Genomic DNA, 15419 nt, shown 5'->3' with positions numbered 1-15419 from the left:
TAACTTATCTTTGAATGAGACTTGTCCACTTCCCAGCAGGCATTTTGGCTCACTGTTCATGCGCAAACTGCTCCAGTTTTCTCAGGTTTTAGCTGTGTGTTTTGGCTCATTATCCTGTTGCAAAACCCATGACCTGCGACTGACATCAAGCTTTCTGACACTGGGGAGCAAATTTCTCTCTAGAATACCTCTTAGTCTTGAGATTTTATTGTACCCTGCACAGATTCAAGCCACCCTGTGCCACATGAATCAAAGCAGCCCCAGAACATAACACCGCCTCCTCCATGTGTCACAGTAGGGACAGTGTTCGTTTCTTGGTATGCTTCATTTTTGTGTCTGTGACAATCAAGATGATGTACCAGTCCAGAAAGTCCCAGTTTTATCTTCTGTCCATAGGACATTTTCCGAGAAACTTTGTGGCTTGTCAGTTTAGCCTTTTTTTTTTTTTTTCTGATTTATTTTTAACAGTTTTGTCATTTCCCATGACGTCCACTTGGGCTCAGATGACGACGGATAGTGCGATCTGACACTAACCTTGAAGTTAACCTTTACGTTCTTTGGAGCTAGTTCTGGGCTCTTTTGTTACCATTTGTATTGTCCTTCTCTTCAATTTTTCATCAATTTTGCTTCCTGCAGCCACATCCAGGGAAGTTGGCCACAGCCCCGTAGATCTTACATTCTGAATATGTGCAGCTGTAGTCACAGGAGCATCAAGCTGCTTGGGGATGGTCTTTTAGCCTTTACTTTTAACATGCTTCGCTTTAATTCCCTTTGTAATGTTTCTTTCTAATATTTCTTTCTAATCTTCTGAGACAACTCTCTTATTTGTTTCCTCTGGTCCTTGTTTAGTGTGCGACACACCATGTCACAAAACTACACGGTGACTTACCTTTCCTTTAAAATAGGTTGACTGATGAAATTTGACAACACATGTAACGCTAACTAGAGGGCACACAATTTGTTGACCTGGTGGTCAATGTATTTTGAGTCCATTCTATGGGTACCATCATTTTGGTCCAGACCTGTTTCATGAGTTTTTCTTTTTTCTTAATTCTTCTTCATAAAACCAATTCATAGCAATGTCTGATTTTAATTTGTTAGTTTTCATTTTTCATTTTCATTTTTACTTACGTCAAATTCAAGTTATTTCTCTGAGCACTGTAGGCGAGACTTGTATGGTCATGGAAAACCTGGAGAATTTATGGAAATTGAAAATGCATTTTCCATATCCTTGGAAAGCTATTGAAAAATAAATTGTACTCTAAAGTTATGAAAATGTCATGGACATTTTGTGCCAATAATAATTTGGATGTATAAAACAAATAAAAAAGTGTAACGTGATTAAAATTGAAATTGATGTGCAAGTCTAGCGTCATTTTTATAGGCATTCATTTTTTTCGAAGGCTGGACCACTGACAACCAACGAAGAACAACAATGTGTATACCGCTGCTGTTTGGTGGCGTTGGAAAGTGTGGCTTAATTTTGTTCAAATAAATTACAAGTCGGCTCTATGCAACACCTCCAAAAGGGTGTAAAAGTGTGACCTTGCCCATGTGAAAAGTTGCATTGAAATTAAAATTAGCCCTGTGAAAAATTCATAGTAAACAATATTCAAAGTAAAATGTATACTGAATTGAAATATATAGGCAAGTTCAGACCATTTCCTGCACTGGTTAGCTCCTTCATTTAAACCGGGGTTGTCCTCACTTTTTCTTCCAAGGGACCACATACATAAAAACTTAAAGGAGGTCAAATCCACTTTGACTTTCATTTATTTCTTTTTCATTCATTTATTTAACACACTAAACCAATCATCAGTGCAGATAAAGCTATGCGAACTTATAATATAAATGCTTTTATATATCGCCGCTGTCCTGTGACTTTTTTTTTTTTTTTAATGTGAATGGTGTATTCGCGTTACAGACATCTCATTAACGTGAAAATGTACAAAAAAAAAAAATCCACAATTGGACATAGGTGTTTTTCACAGGACAGCAATGATATGCTGTATATTTAAATGACAAAAAAAAAGGTAATAAAGCAAAAAGTCAATGGTTTTTCAAGATTGTGAGGTGGCCAGTGGTCCTATAGCCCACTTGAAAAGATCCGCCACTGCACTGAGCAGCAGCAGAATCACATCTCCGCATTGAGAACCAATAACAGGAGGATTCTGTACTTAATTTACCTTGGCAACGCATCATAGTGAATGATGAGTGGTTGTTTGAAAACAAGTGAGAGATGAGAACAAACGTCTTCTTTTCTCCTGCCTTGCCACCAAGTGTAGAAAGTGAGTACTGTCGTACATTCCGGGAAAACCACACGGGCCGTGTCAAGTGTTCAATCTCACGTGTTTAGTGTCTATGCTGTGGCCGCTACAATCTGGGCACCCCGGATTTCAACCTTTTTTTTAACCCTAGAAAAATCTGAATCAACAATTGTTTGCAACCGTAATCGACACGAGGAATCTGAACAGGAATAGTTCAAATTCAAGCAAAGCTTACACCTACTCTTTGCTCAGCGTGGATTCTGAAATTTTATATTTGACCCAAAAAATGCCAGGAAAAAGTGTTCATGTTTTGGTCTTGGAAATGAAATGAAATGAAGTGAAGGGTTTGGGAAAGTCATGGAAAATTATTGCTAAGAGTCTACAAGCCCCGTGTGGGGTTTTCCCCCATTAACAGTGCCAGCAGTTTTGCCCACGTGTGTGTTGTCTTTTTTATCCACTTCTGTGTTCTTTTATACTCTTGTAGCAACACCAGAGCCTGCAGAAGATCCCCGTGTCACAAGGGCAAAATACTTCATAAGAGATGAATTCTTGGTGAGTGAAAATGTTTCTTGGATGTTTCATTTTTAATGAGCCACTGATTCCTCAAAACCTTGTTTTTTTTTCGCCTCACCACTTTCTGATCCATATGGTCACAGAGGCATTCATACTTCCACTGTACATATTCCACTCCATATAGATTTTTTTTTAAATTGACTTTTTTTTTCAAGAAATATCGATTGTGGAATTTATTTTTTATTTTTTGTAGGATTACCAATAACAAAGGCAAAATACTGCTTGGCAGCAACCAAAAGAGGGCGCTGTTGATTTAGTCTCTGCTAGTGAGCTGTAGCATCATCCAGACTTGATTATTCCCATGATGATCATAGAAAAGTTGTCAAGTGCCCATCAAGAACAAAAAAACAAAGCAAACACAAAAACTGCTCTGCTGTGTCAAAAGGTGGCTTAGCTAAGACAGTATTTGAACTATGGAAGCTGCAAAAAAATATTTTTTTAAATGAACCTGAAAGTTAACTCAAATTCATCCAGCCATCCATCCATTATCTGAACCGCTTATCCTTACATTAGCTAAAATCAGTTTATCGCCCAGCCCTAGTTTATCCTCCTGCTCTGCTAAGTACAATTGGACAAAGGCACCAGAAAATGAAGCTTTTTGAACCAAACAACATTCTTTTGCCTGATATAAATGCATACTGCATGCAAAATATGAAGCCCACCCTGCTGATAGTTGGTGGGGTTGTGCACTGAAGTAAGTTCCTCATTTCCTTGAAAAGTGGTGTCCGACACTGCTGCATCGAACAAGCGGCAATGTTCAGCAAACAAAAAGTTCCAACGAGGCTGACTGCACAGCCGATTGTGGCCTCGTTGGAATGTACCTTTTTGGCTGTTACGTTCCAAATTGGACGGCGTGTTGTAGGTCGAAAAACTGGGGCCATTCCTCATCCAAATAAATGTGCACGTCTCCTCATTCCCACTTCAGTCTCTGTAAATATCCTGACTGGTGTTAAATGCCTCGCTCGTCCTAACCGTGATCAGCAAAGAAGCAGAGGTTGGTTTTTTTAAGCAAAGAAGTAGTGTGCGCTCGTCCCAGCATAAATCTATGTAGCTCTGCTCACTTCCACATTTCCTCATCCTCATATAAATCAGCCACGGAGAGGTTAATCCTTTTGATATGTTGAAGTGGGCATTAGTAGGGATGTCCACATACATTTTGGTGTCAATTGATTGCCATTTTTGGAAGTTATAAGCAATGAAAGTACAATGATTTCCAATGGAGAGTTTGGAATCTGTTCCTCCCGTGACTCCGGCCGAACAAAATTTAGAACGGTAGGGATAAGGGATACATCAAGAAATAGGGTTGGCCATTGGCCTAATTAACGAGAGGCGTTATTCATGGAGTTACTCATTTCCTAATTTCTCCAAAATGAATGGATAGAATAAAAATGGCAACTCTTTTCATTATCCTGATCAAAAAATATATAAAATGAACTTGTTAGTGAAAACATGGCCATCCTGGCCCCACCGTCCCTTTAAAATACTGAGATGTCACTCTGTTCCTTCTGTAGAGGATCAGCACTGCGAGCGGGGACGGGAGGCACTACTGCTACCCCCACTTCACCTGCGCCGTTGACACAGAAAACATCCGCCGTGTCTTCAACGACTGCCGAGACATCATCCAGAGGATGCACCTGCGGCAGTACGAGCTCTTGTGATGGGACGGCAAACGAGGAAAAAGCAAAACAAAAAGAAGAAACTTGGGAACACCCTGAGTCTTTGAACTCTTCCACAGACATGCCAAAAAGACATTTGACACAGTACATGATGCCAACTTCCCCTCGCTGCTAACTCCATTCTGATGGACGAGTCTGAGGGGGTGTGGCCTAAAACCTACCCTCACTTTGGCCACTTTCCTCCTGTCACACAGCCTGGACTAGAATTCACTCTACATTTGCAGCCGCTTGGAGTGCTGCTACTTTGGTGGAAACGAGAGAACTGTTGCGCACAGGTGGAAACAGAACTCCTATCTTGTAGACAGAAATACACGTGTCCCGCTCAGGATTTGGATCAAACTGTACACGTGAGCGTGAGGACACAGACACTCACACACACACACACGCGCACACCCCCAGACAGACACACACACACACACACACTGCAGTCCTTCATGTCACATATGCATATCGCGATATTCAAAAGTGACATTTGCTCACACACTCTTGGATGGATCAGATCTGCATTTACTGAGTCACAAAAGAAATCCAGAAACTGTTCTGCGGAGTGGGGCTTGTCCGTCAAAGAGCCACTTTTATTTTTTATTTTATTTTATTTTTTTGCATTGAGATTGAACCCATTGGAGCCCATTTACAAGGGCGACAAAAGTTTAACGAGCAAAGAAGGATGTGTGTTCTCTTTCTTGTCCGCAAATGGGATAGGTGAGCCTCCCGCCCCCCGCCGGAATTTGAAATCAACACAAGAGACAAAGGAACGGAGGAATGATCCCTCCTCCAGTTGACTACAGAGATCATACATCGTACATTTGAGATGAAGACTTCTGCGGGACTTAGCAAACAGGGCGAAAAGCATCCAGTACAGTATCTAAGTTAAAGAGAAATGTCTTTTGCCAACACTTTTGTCTGTTTGTTTTTTTTTTTTCTTACTTTTGGGGGTCTGTGTGGACTTGTGTGCCATTGTGCCCTGCGTGCTCTCTTTCCCTCTCTTGATCTCTCCTTCTTCTTCCCCAAACCTCCCCTTTCCTCCTCGGACTTGCATCTGCACTGAAGAGGAAAAAAAAAAAAAAAAAGAATATTTAAAGGGAGGAAGAAAATGGCAGAAAACAAACAGGACACTTTATCTCCCTGCAGCCTTCCTCCTCCAACCCTCCCCCTCTCTCTGTCTGTTTATTTTACTTTACTGCTGAACTATTATTCTTGTACAGACTGTAAAATGTATTATTTTGTACAACTTTATTGAGGAAAAAAATAACTTTTAGAAGATCCCTGTGCCTTGATCACGACTGTACGTGTGTAATGAGCTAAAGTGGGTGTCATACTGCGCTGTATAGCTTGGCCAATTAATACCCCCCCCCCCCTTTCGCTTTACCACATCCTTCCTTTTCTTTATCTTCATCCCCCAGGCTGCCCCTCTCCCTCTCTCTTTCTCTCTCTTTCTCTCTCTCTCTCTCTCTCTCTCTCTCTTTCTCTCTCTTTCTCTCTGTCGCACTCTCTCTCAGACCTGAGGGACATATATTTGTAGCTTTTTGTAGGTTCATTTCTCTTCCTCATATTCCCCCTTTCGTTATGATTTCAATTTCTATTTTTGGATCCATATCCCCCGAAAGGATGAATATATGAAATGTATATGAAAAACAAAAGTATTTTGTTAGGAGTCAAATCGCAACTTGTACACTCAATGGTGTGCGTCTTGCTTATAAGTTAAATCCTTTAAACGGAAGTTGTTCTTTTGTTTTCTCGCATACATTTTGGAAGGTTTTAAAAGGGAAAATGAACCGATGCAAAACATTGCCTTGTTTATACACAAGTCATATTCTTTTGCTACCAAAATATCTCCCAGAAAACAACCAAAAATATTGTTCACTTTTTTTGTGGAGAAGTGGGGGCAGTGGGTCCTTCTTCCTAGCCTGCACATCAGTCATCTCTTATTTTATGTATGCGTCATTTATGAGTCTGCTGAATCAGAGCTCTTGAGAAATAAAGATTTTTTGGGGGGGTGAAGACAGCGCCAGGCCCGTCCTTGCACATACAACAACAACAACAACACTTTACACACAAGCTGCATGTTGCTACTCCCTTAAATTGCATAAGTATGTGGAATTAATTTCCTGTTATTTTGTATTTCCACATCTGATATGCATTAGTTATTCAAAGGGTTCAGCATGAAGGTTGTCAAATGACTTTCTAACAGGTGCACCATTGATCTGAAGCTCATAATGTGGACACTGAACATTAAAGTTGTCCAACAAGCATGTTTTGTTGCCTTTGCCAGTCCTGGGCATTTAAATTAGCTTTTATAATGACACAGTGGAACCTCAAAGGTCAATTAAGTTTTAGAACAATAGTTGACATGAGTCATTTGCGTTCAGAATGAGGACAAGCACTATAAAAATGTTTTCCAACATTTGAGCCAAGGCCTGCGTTTTATATTAAAAAGGCCTTCCGTCAGGACCTGAATTAACCCTGTTAAAGTTTAAGGAACGCTTACACATCAGTGACACTCACCAACCACACAGATAGAAATGTATGTTTCAAACACAATGGCTGGCGCCGGGTGGAATCCTCATACCTCCAAATTCATGACTTATGAGAACCCAAAATTGGCATCATTGTTCGGACACGAACAATGACCAACATTACATTGACCAACTGGGCATGGACCCACTTCACCGAAGATGTCTTCCTGCAGCACTTCATTTGATTGACTTTCATATTATAACCAACATTGTATAGTATCATAATTTTTTTCAATTTTGCCCACTTGGCATCCATTGCAGCCTGGTCATCCTGGAAGGGGGATTCCCCCATCGGTGGTCCCTTTTCAAGGTTTCTCATTTTTCTCCGGATGGGGTTTTTGGAGTTTTTCCTTGCCCTCCTGGGCTTTAAGATCAGGGGAAGTTGTTAATATGTTGTCAACTATGGGCAGGTGAAGCCCTTTGAGACTTTCTTGTGATTAAGGGCTATAAAAATACATTTGAGTTGATTTGAATTAATATTGCAAGAGAGAGCAAACCATTTTAAATCGGGCAAAAAAGTAAGTACAACACCCACACGTGTTCAGGGTCATCGCAGAAGAATCACCATTTATCCGCATATTCACACAGTCACTGAGTAGGAACTAAACCCACGCTACCTGAACCGACGTCTGGTCGATCTACATGTAAAATAATCGTTCTTTTTTTTTTTTTAAACTCTTAAAACTAGCTTGTTTGAGCAATGCACAGGTTGTAAAACAAAAACACTTTAATTTTCATATATTCTCAATACAATACATTATTATTTTGTTAATATGACATTCTTTCAGCTTCCACTTATTAAAAAGGAGTCACCAACCTTTTTGAAGATGAGAACTACTTCTTTGGTACTGGATACTGATAAATGTGAAGGTCTACCAGTTTGATACACACTTCTGAAATAACTAATTTGCTCAACTTACTTTTAATTGTGTTATGTGTTAATTATGTTACCACTTTATGTGAAGACACTGGGAAGGTTAATGATTTCTCACAATAATTAGGAAACAAATCAAAATCAGTATCCAACACTATTTCCATAAATCTCTGCCAAATTAATGTGGGTTACCAATGGAGCAAAGGAATGATGCAATTTTTAATTTACGGGGGTCACTAACGTGGGCAACCAAGTAGCCCCTAAGGACCACATGAGTAGCTCGTGGGCCTGTTTAAAAAAAAAAAAAAAAAAGAAGCTCACCAGTGATTGGTCATTGTGATTTTCTATGTTGTAGACAGGAATAGTGTTCCATATAGATTTTTATTTGTTTCCTAATTATTGTGAGAAATCATGAACACGATCGGTGTCTTGACAAAAATATGAATGACTTGATTAACGATAATTAGAGCAAATTTGTTATTTCAGAAGTGTGTATCAAACTGGTAGCACTTCACATTTATCAGTACCGAAGAGTAGCGCTCAGTTTCAAGAAGGTTGGTGGCTCTAAGTATGCATGAGTATATGAGCATGTGAATTTTTGTAACGATTGGTCGTAGTTTTCTGACATTAAACGACGTTACGCTTTTTAAGCGTTTTAGACTGTGCCATTTTCATGTCTTTCAATTGGCCAAAAGCGGCCACGAACGGGTACAGTTTGATGTGAACGTATGATTAAAGAGCGGAAGATCGAAATTACCAAACCACACAAAACTCTCCACCCTGAGGAATTTTCACAACATTTGCATTAAAACAGCTAAAATCATTTTGATGTGCAAAAGGAAGTGATAGCGACACACACGACCAGAGATATGTGATGTATTGTACATGTTATAAATTAATGTAATGGATGCACAGTAATTATTTTCAAGGTCCCGCCCCTTCTTTAAGTCCACCTTCGCTGCTAGCATAGTTAGCAAATTAGCTTCCAGCAGCTGTCGGTGGCAGTCAGTGAGTCAGGCAGGCGGTTTTACCGGGTGCTCCTTTCACATTATATCCGTAGTCGTAGTCGCAGTCCGCCCTCTTCTCTCCTCGCAGGAAGCCGCGGACGTCAGTTTTGTTTCTTCCGGAGCCAACCGGCTGCAGCCTCGCCTCTCCCAGCAACCTGTGATCCAAATTGTTGCCGTCGCCGCCCCGACAAGGAAGAAACTCTGGGACATGGCCAGACCAGAACAAGTCCTGGTGCTGGAGCCGCAACACGAGCTGAAATTCCGAGGTAACGCCACCAGGACAGGGCCGGTGAAGGCTCGGTGGCTACACATTCGAGTCGTACAACACCGCCCCAGCGTTGCCTTTTCGTGTCTGCCAGTCGTGTGAATTGTCGTTATTTGTCAAGCAAGTTGCACATTAATTGCATGCACGGTGTACGTTTAGGTTGAAATGGCAAAGGTGCGATTACGTTTACAGGCTAGCATTTTACCATCCCTCTTGGCTAGCTTGACTGCTAGCTAGCTGTCATTGCAGCGTCAGAGCAGGCCCGCCGTCCATAGCATTCGTTTACTCGCTTCGCTAAGGCTTTATAATTCTTTAAACGCTATGATTTCACTCTTTTTGACGTCCGTTTTTCTGCTGCTATGCTACACTTAGCTGTCAGGCATGAGTCTTTCCAGTGCTTTCTACAGTGCTCAGCTTTTAATCTTTTACTTACACCCATATTATTGTACATTACCTAATGTGAGATTTGTTCATATTATTCTTAATATATTCCCTTAAATAAGCACACTGATGGTGGTTGGAGGCTGTTGAATGTTAAAGGGAGGATTTTCTCGGTTGTTAAATATTAACGTACATATAATGTCCTAAAAAAATACAGATTTATCTAATTACATTGAGGAATAGCACATTTTCTCCTTAGGTTTTTAAGAGACCTGACAGTTGCTTTTTCTCACGTAGTGCGTGTCTCTCTTTGTATGTCTCTGTATATTTGTGTGGTTATGGGTGTGTGTGTGTGTGTGTGTCTGAGTGTGTTTGTGTCTGTGTGCATGTCTATGTGTATGTGTATGTCTTTGTGTGTGTGTGTTTGTTTTCATCTCCAGGACCGTTCACAGATGTTGTCACTGCTACTCTGAAGCTCACCAACCCCACAGATAGAAATGTGTGTTTCAAAGTCAAGACAACCGCACCTCGCCGTTACTGTGTTCGTCCAAACAGCGGCATCATCGACGCTGGAACCTCCATCAATGTTTCTGGTCAGCACTCACAGTCGTGCCGGATATACTGACACCGATCTCTGATGGCAATAGTTTGATGAATTCCTCTTGTTAACTCTGATGTGTGACTTCCCAAGTAGAAAACACAAACAGTGTGAGGGATTTATTTCAGTTAACAGTAACTGAAAGAAATTCAACATAACTGTCAGCATCATGAAAGCCTTTATTAATTGGCCAAGTGTCCTTTCAAGTCAACAGAAAGGGGGAAAAAAAAACAGGAAGAAAACTGTGGAACTAAAACAAAAGTGCTAAACATTGCTTAACAGTCCCAACTTTTTTTTTCCGAGTTGTCCTCATGTCCAACTGGCATGGTCCTGAGATTCTTGGTTGCGCTGTAGAAAAGTACAGGTGCATCGCGATATATTAGAATATCATAAAAGGTTTATTTGATAGTTACATTCAAAAAATGCAACTCATATTACATAGACTAAACAGGTAAATAGTTTTCAATGTATAGCTTATTTGGATCATATATCAGGATAGTTTCTGACCAAATGTAATCATAATTTCTTGAAATTCAGGCTACAAATTTCATGAACTTTAAGCCATTTGATGTTCAGTGTGGTTACCACTGTATACTGCTATAACTGAATAATTATGGTCCACGGCCAACATCAGGCAGTAAAGGGTAAACCTGGTTAGCATGTCTGCGTCACTGTTCTTGGGTTCATGGTTCAAATCTGGGCTCTGGTCTTACTATGAGGCGTTTGCATATTCTTCCTCTGGGTTTTCTCCACGTAATCGGGCCGTATATCTCAATTAATAAAGGAATAGATAGAAGAATAATGAGTAAGCCTGACTACTCAGAGAAAATCCACACAAGCAAGTGAAGAATATTAGCGCCACACATGAGGGCCTGAGCTGAGACTTGAACCCAAGACCTGAATCGTGTGGCAGCTGTGTTAACCACTACTATGGCACTGTGCTGACTATACAGTGTTTATAATAGTAATCATTGACATACAGGGGGTCCTTAATTTACCACTGTATTAACATTTGACGCTTTGAGGTTAGCAGAGCTGGGCACTTGACCCTTTTTTGCCGGTCTGGTCGCGACCGCCCGCCCTTATTCATAAAAATGATCAGAGCAGCAACAATTCCTGATGGGTGCGTGGCATGTGTTGCAGACCTGTCGCCAACAGCACAATGCGTCGGTCGGTCACGTGAATCGTTGCGGCAGTTGTCGCTTGCGCCGACGCGGGAGTAGAAAGAAGCCTAAAAAGAAGCCTTTCACTGAGTCGGCTGAGATGAAATTTGGCCGCCTCGCGAGCACGTCACACGCATGAGGGCCGATTAGTGGGCCGGACTAAAATCAACTTCCGGCTATGCTTAGTCCAGCCATTTTTTTAAAAATTTGGCACCCCCATCGTAAGATGAAGACCCCTTGTATGTTATTTCAAGTATGAGTATTTAATTGTATGACTAAATACGATTCACGTCCCATGTTCTATACAGTTATGCTGCAGCCTTTTGACTACGACCCCAATGAGAAGAGTAAACACAAATTCATGGTGCTGTCCATGCTTGCTCCCTACGACATGACTGACATGGAGGGCGTTGTGAGTATCTGCATGGGACAGTTAAATAATTCAGATGGATTCCACTGAACTGGATGAACGGTCTCAATGGATCTCTCAGAAAGCGAAATAACTCATACAGTTGGAACCTCTGAGGTCGAGCGCAATCCAATCAGTTCTGGAACGCTGATCGATTCCTGGTTTTGGAAAATAGTATTTGAAAGTAACATGTTTACATTAAAAAAAGTCAACCACTGTTAATATTAAACCAGAAAACAAAACTTAGTATTAATGTTGAGTCATGAGAGTGTATAGAAATGTCGCGGCTGTGACTCTTGTTTCTTTTTAACATTATTAATTTCCGTGCAAGTGTAAAAATAAGTTAACCACGGTAATGTTAACTCTTAAATACAATAGGAACAATTTTAAAGTGGACGTAAAGTCAAAAATGTTCTTTACAGCAATATGTTCAATTCAGCATCACTAAGTCTACACACGGTATTCTGATTAATATAGTGTTTGTGGAATATGAATTAAGAAACAAAATCCTCCCGGATTATCTTCTCAGGGGGTGGCCATTTTTCTTGCAACACTTGCTGTTGACTGAAAATTACATAACAGTGCCAAAGGGCTGAGGTAATGACCAATCGCGGTTCACCTGTTTTCTGGGTATGGTCATTTTCCAACTTTCGCAAGATGAGCCTTTACGTACTGTGATGTCATTGTCAGTCGGCAGCAAGCGGCAAAATGGCTGTCCCCTGAGATGGATAAAACGTGTGAATTTTGCTGCTGAATTTATCTTCCGCAAATTTGATCAGAATTCTGTGTTTAGAGTAGTGGGGTCGCATAGAACATATTATTGTAAGGAATATTTTTAACGTATTTTTAAGTTGACTTCCCGTTTAATTGCTTGTATGTAACAAAGGCACGCAGTGAGTTTTTTTATAATAATAATAATTCTGTGAAATAATGTCCAGTTGTAAATTAACTAATCTGCCATGGGTCGTCCCTGTCTCTTTTTGTGACTATGACATTCACAGTGGAAGGAGGCCAAGCCCGAGGAATTGATGGATTCAAAGTTGAGATGTGCCTTCGAGATGCCTCTTGAAAATGACAAAGCGGTATGTGCCATCTGGCCTCACATTTTCACCTGCTCATCAACATATTGATTTACCATAAGCATTTTTTTCCATACGTCGTCGCCATTAGCAACTCAGCACTGCATCACCCCTTACCACCTTTATTTATTTTTGTTTGCCCTTTCCATCCCCCTGTCTGCACATCCCTCCCACCTTCCATTCCTCTCTCTCTGCAGCATGAGCCCGAAAGCTACCACACTGTGCATTCCTCTACCTCTTCTGTTAAGACGGAGTACGGCGCGCTGCCAGCGTCATCCAGCGCTGGTAAGACAGAGTACGCCGCACTGCCAGTGTCATCCAGCGCCTCGCTGGATGACGGAGAGGTGAAGAAGATCATGGAGGAGTACAAGCGGCTGCAGGCAGACGTGCAGAGACTACGGGAAGAGAACAAACAGATCAGGGTGAGACTTTTTTTTTTTTTTTAAACGCAGAGCTCCCACAAAACTAGCGTTTCATTGACAGAAGACCCTTCTTTGAAACCACCATAGCCTATGGCACAGACCCAGCAAAGCAAAATGGGGTATTTCCTGAACTGTGTTTTCACACAGTAAAGCTGCATATCGCTTTTGGATTATTCAATGCTTGTTTTTTTTTTGTTGTTTTTTTTAAATGGCGAAATACACTTCAATACAGGTAGCATACAATGCCCTGTCATGCGCCTCCATTACGTCAAAGGTCTTATCTCAGAAGGCTATCGCCTTCACTCCATTTTGTGACGTTTACTTGGTGCTGTTTGGAGCCTGAAAGCGTGTCCCAAAATGGATGTTTTGGAGAACAACAGGCATCATTCTCCAAAGGCAAAGGAAAAATGAACAAAGTTAATCCTTTGCTTTCTGAAACGGTCTCATGTGGCGCACTGGTGACTTGCTAACGTCACGCATTATGACGGATGATTAGTCCACCATTTTTGTCGAAACTCAAAGTCGTATGAGCGGCAAGGCATTTTGAGTGTTGAGGTTTCACTGCACCCTCTGGTATGCAAGTTAGAAGGCTTGTTTTACATGGTTTAAACATTTTAGGCATAACAAAACATTTTGGGGGTCGTCAATTATTACGTGGTAGTGCGCTAGTACTAGTCCCTACTTCCAGGAATTACTGTATTATATTTTCTCATTAGTGCTTTCTGGTGCCCGAACTGTTCCATGACCGCTCTTTTTGCGGGCTTTTCATGCTCATGCACTCCCTTCTATGGTAGGAGAGCGACGGGCTGCGGAAGAGAAAATTGGCGGCGGCTATGGCCGATTCCTCCCACTCCTCCTCTGTCGTTGCGTCCTTGGCCACGAGGGACGAAGGCCTGAGCACCCGCGTGCTGGCGCTGTGCGTCCTCTTCTTCGTCATCGGGGTCATCGTCGGCAAGCTGGCCCTGTAGACGCACAGACGGACAACACCGTGCCGGACGGACAGGCGGATGGCTGGTGGCCTGGAAGGACACGTGTCATTGACGGCAACATGAGGAGATCTCGGCTTTACATTTTCTCTCTTGTTCTTATTTTTAACCTTCAAGGCAATATTGTTCTGGCTTGTCATGGCAGGGCTAAAAAGAAACATTTGAATGTGTTCTAAGAAAACAAAGAAGTTAAACCTTGACTTTTCTCTCTTTTGTTTGTGTGTGTGAAATAATCACCACCTCCAATCCAGTGGCACCGTCCATCGCTCTCGATCCTTAAGAGCTTGCACAGGTAGCACTTAGTGATGTGGCTCAAGGCTTCCATTGATTCCCGACTGATGGCACTTCAAACAAACACATCCTCTCATTACTGATGATAGGCTATACACAGAGATTGAACACTAGTGAAGTGAACATTTACATTCTGGACTTCAATTTTATGTATGTAAATGTGTGTTTGTGTTGAGGGTGAGAGGGCGGATGCTTGCATTAAAGAGCACATGTCGGATTTCCTGTGATAAGTTATTGGGTTTTTTTGTCCTGTCTCAGCTATCAGAACCATAAAGGGAATCTCCTCTTGTCATGTGATTCAAAGATGTATTCGGTTTTCCCAGACTGCACTTTGCCAACAAATGGCCCTCCACTTGTGTACGGAAAGAGTGTAGCCGCTAACTCATCAAGAGCCGTAAACTTCATGCAAAACCAATGTGGACATTTTCAATAAACACTTGTATGCAACAATAGTTCAATCTCACTGGTTTATATAGTATAGAGTGTTCTAATTCAATTGCAAATTGAAATTTGCTTGTTATGTATATGAATATTTGAGCACAATTGAAAGAAAGAGCATGTGAACCCTTTGGAATTGCATAGATTTCTGCATGTATTGGTCACAACTAAATAAATCGAAGTCACCTTAAACTAATACCCCATAAACAAATATGTTTTCAGAATTTATTGGCTACACCCTGTAAACACTCGCAGCATGCAGGGTGGAAAAAGTATAAATCGCAGCCCAGGATAGAGCTAACCTTCTTAACCACACAGTTATGTTCCTGTTCTTCCATCGGGTTGCAAACTTGTCCAGACTGAGGCTCAGGTTAAAAGTGAACTGGACAACCTCACGGGTCATCCTAAATGCTTTTTAAAACATTTTTATAACTTTGTTGGTTGTTCCTATTTATTAACACAACTGTATCTTTC

At 41.2% G+C, this 15419-nt stretch overlaps 2 protein-coding genes across 4 annotated transcripts in view; both read left to right on the top strand.

Annotated features, from left to right (window-relative positions):
• gnas (GNAS complex locus) overlaps nt 1–6517 on the top strand; it is a 38905-nt gene extending 32388 nt beyond the window's left edge. For both annotated transcript variants that reach the window (XM_086027196.1, XM_086027203.1), the window contains exons 11-12: nt 2752–2819; nt 4352–6517. In XM_086027196.1, the coding sequence (XP_085883322.1) occupies nt 2752–2819; nt 4352–4498 (215 nt within the window). In that variant the 3' untranslated portion in view covers nt 4499–6517. The remainder of the gene's footprint in view (nt 1–2751; nt 2820–4351) is intronic.
• Nucleotides 6518–8861: 2344 nt separating this feature from the next.
• On the top strand, nt 8862–14959 carry LOC147153291 (vesicle-associated membrane protein-associated protein B-like). Of its 2 annotated transcripts, none has more exons than XM_086027224.1 (6): nt 8862–9179; nt 10000–10152; nt 11629–11732; nt 12731–12811; nt 13006–13230; nt 14025–14959. In XM_086027224.1, the coding sequence occupies exons 1-6, from the start codon at nt 9122–9124 to the stop codon at nt 14196–14198; spliced, it is 795 nt and encodes a 264-aa protein (XP_085883350.1). In that variant the 5' UTR covers nt 8862–9121; the 3' UTR covers nt 14199–14959. The 2 variants fall into 2 exon arrangements, with proteins under 2 accessions (XP_085883350.1, XP_085883341.1); XM_086027215.1 differs by having other exon boundaries at nt 8881–9179; nt 13057–13230.
• Nucleotides 14960–15419: the final 460 nt, after the last annotated feature.

This window comes from Filicampus tigris, chromosome 1 (genome assembly GCF_054856515.1).
Source record: "Filicampus tigris isolate MCC_2025a chromosome 1, RoL_Ftig_1.0, whole genome shotgun sequence".
Lineage (NCBI taxonomy): Eukaryota > Metazoa > Chordata > Actinopteri > Syngnathiformes > Syngnathidae > Filicampus > Filicampus tigris.
The sequence above is the reverse complement of the archived record's forward strand: the minus strand, read 5'-3'. Positions and strand labels throughout refer to the sequence as shown.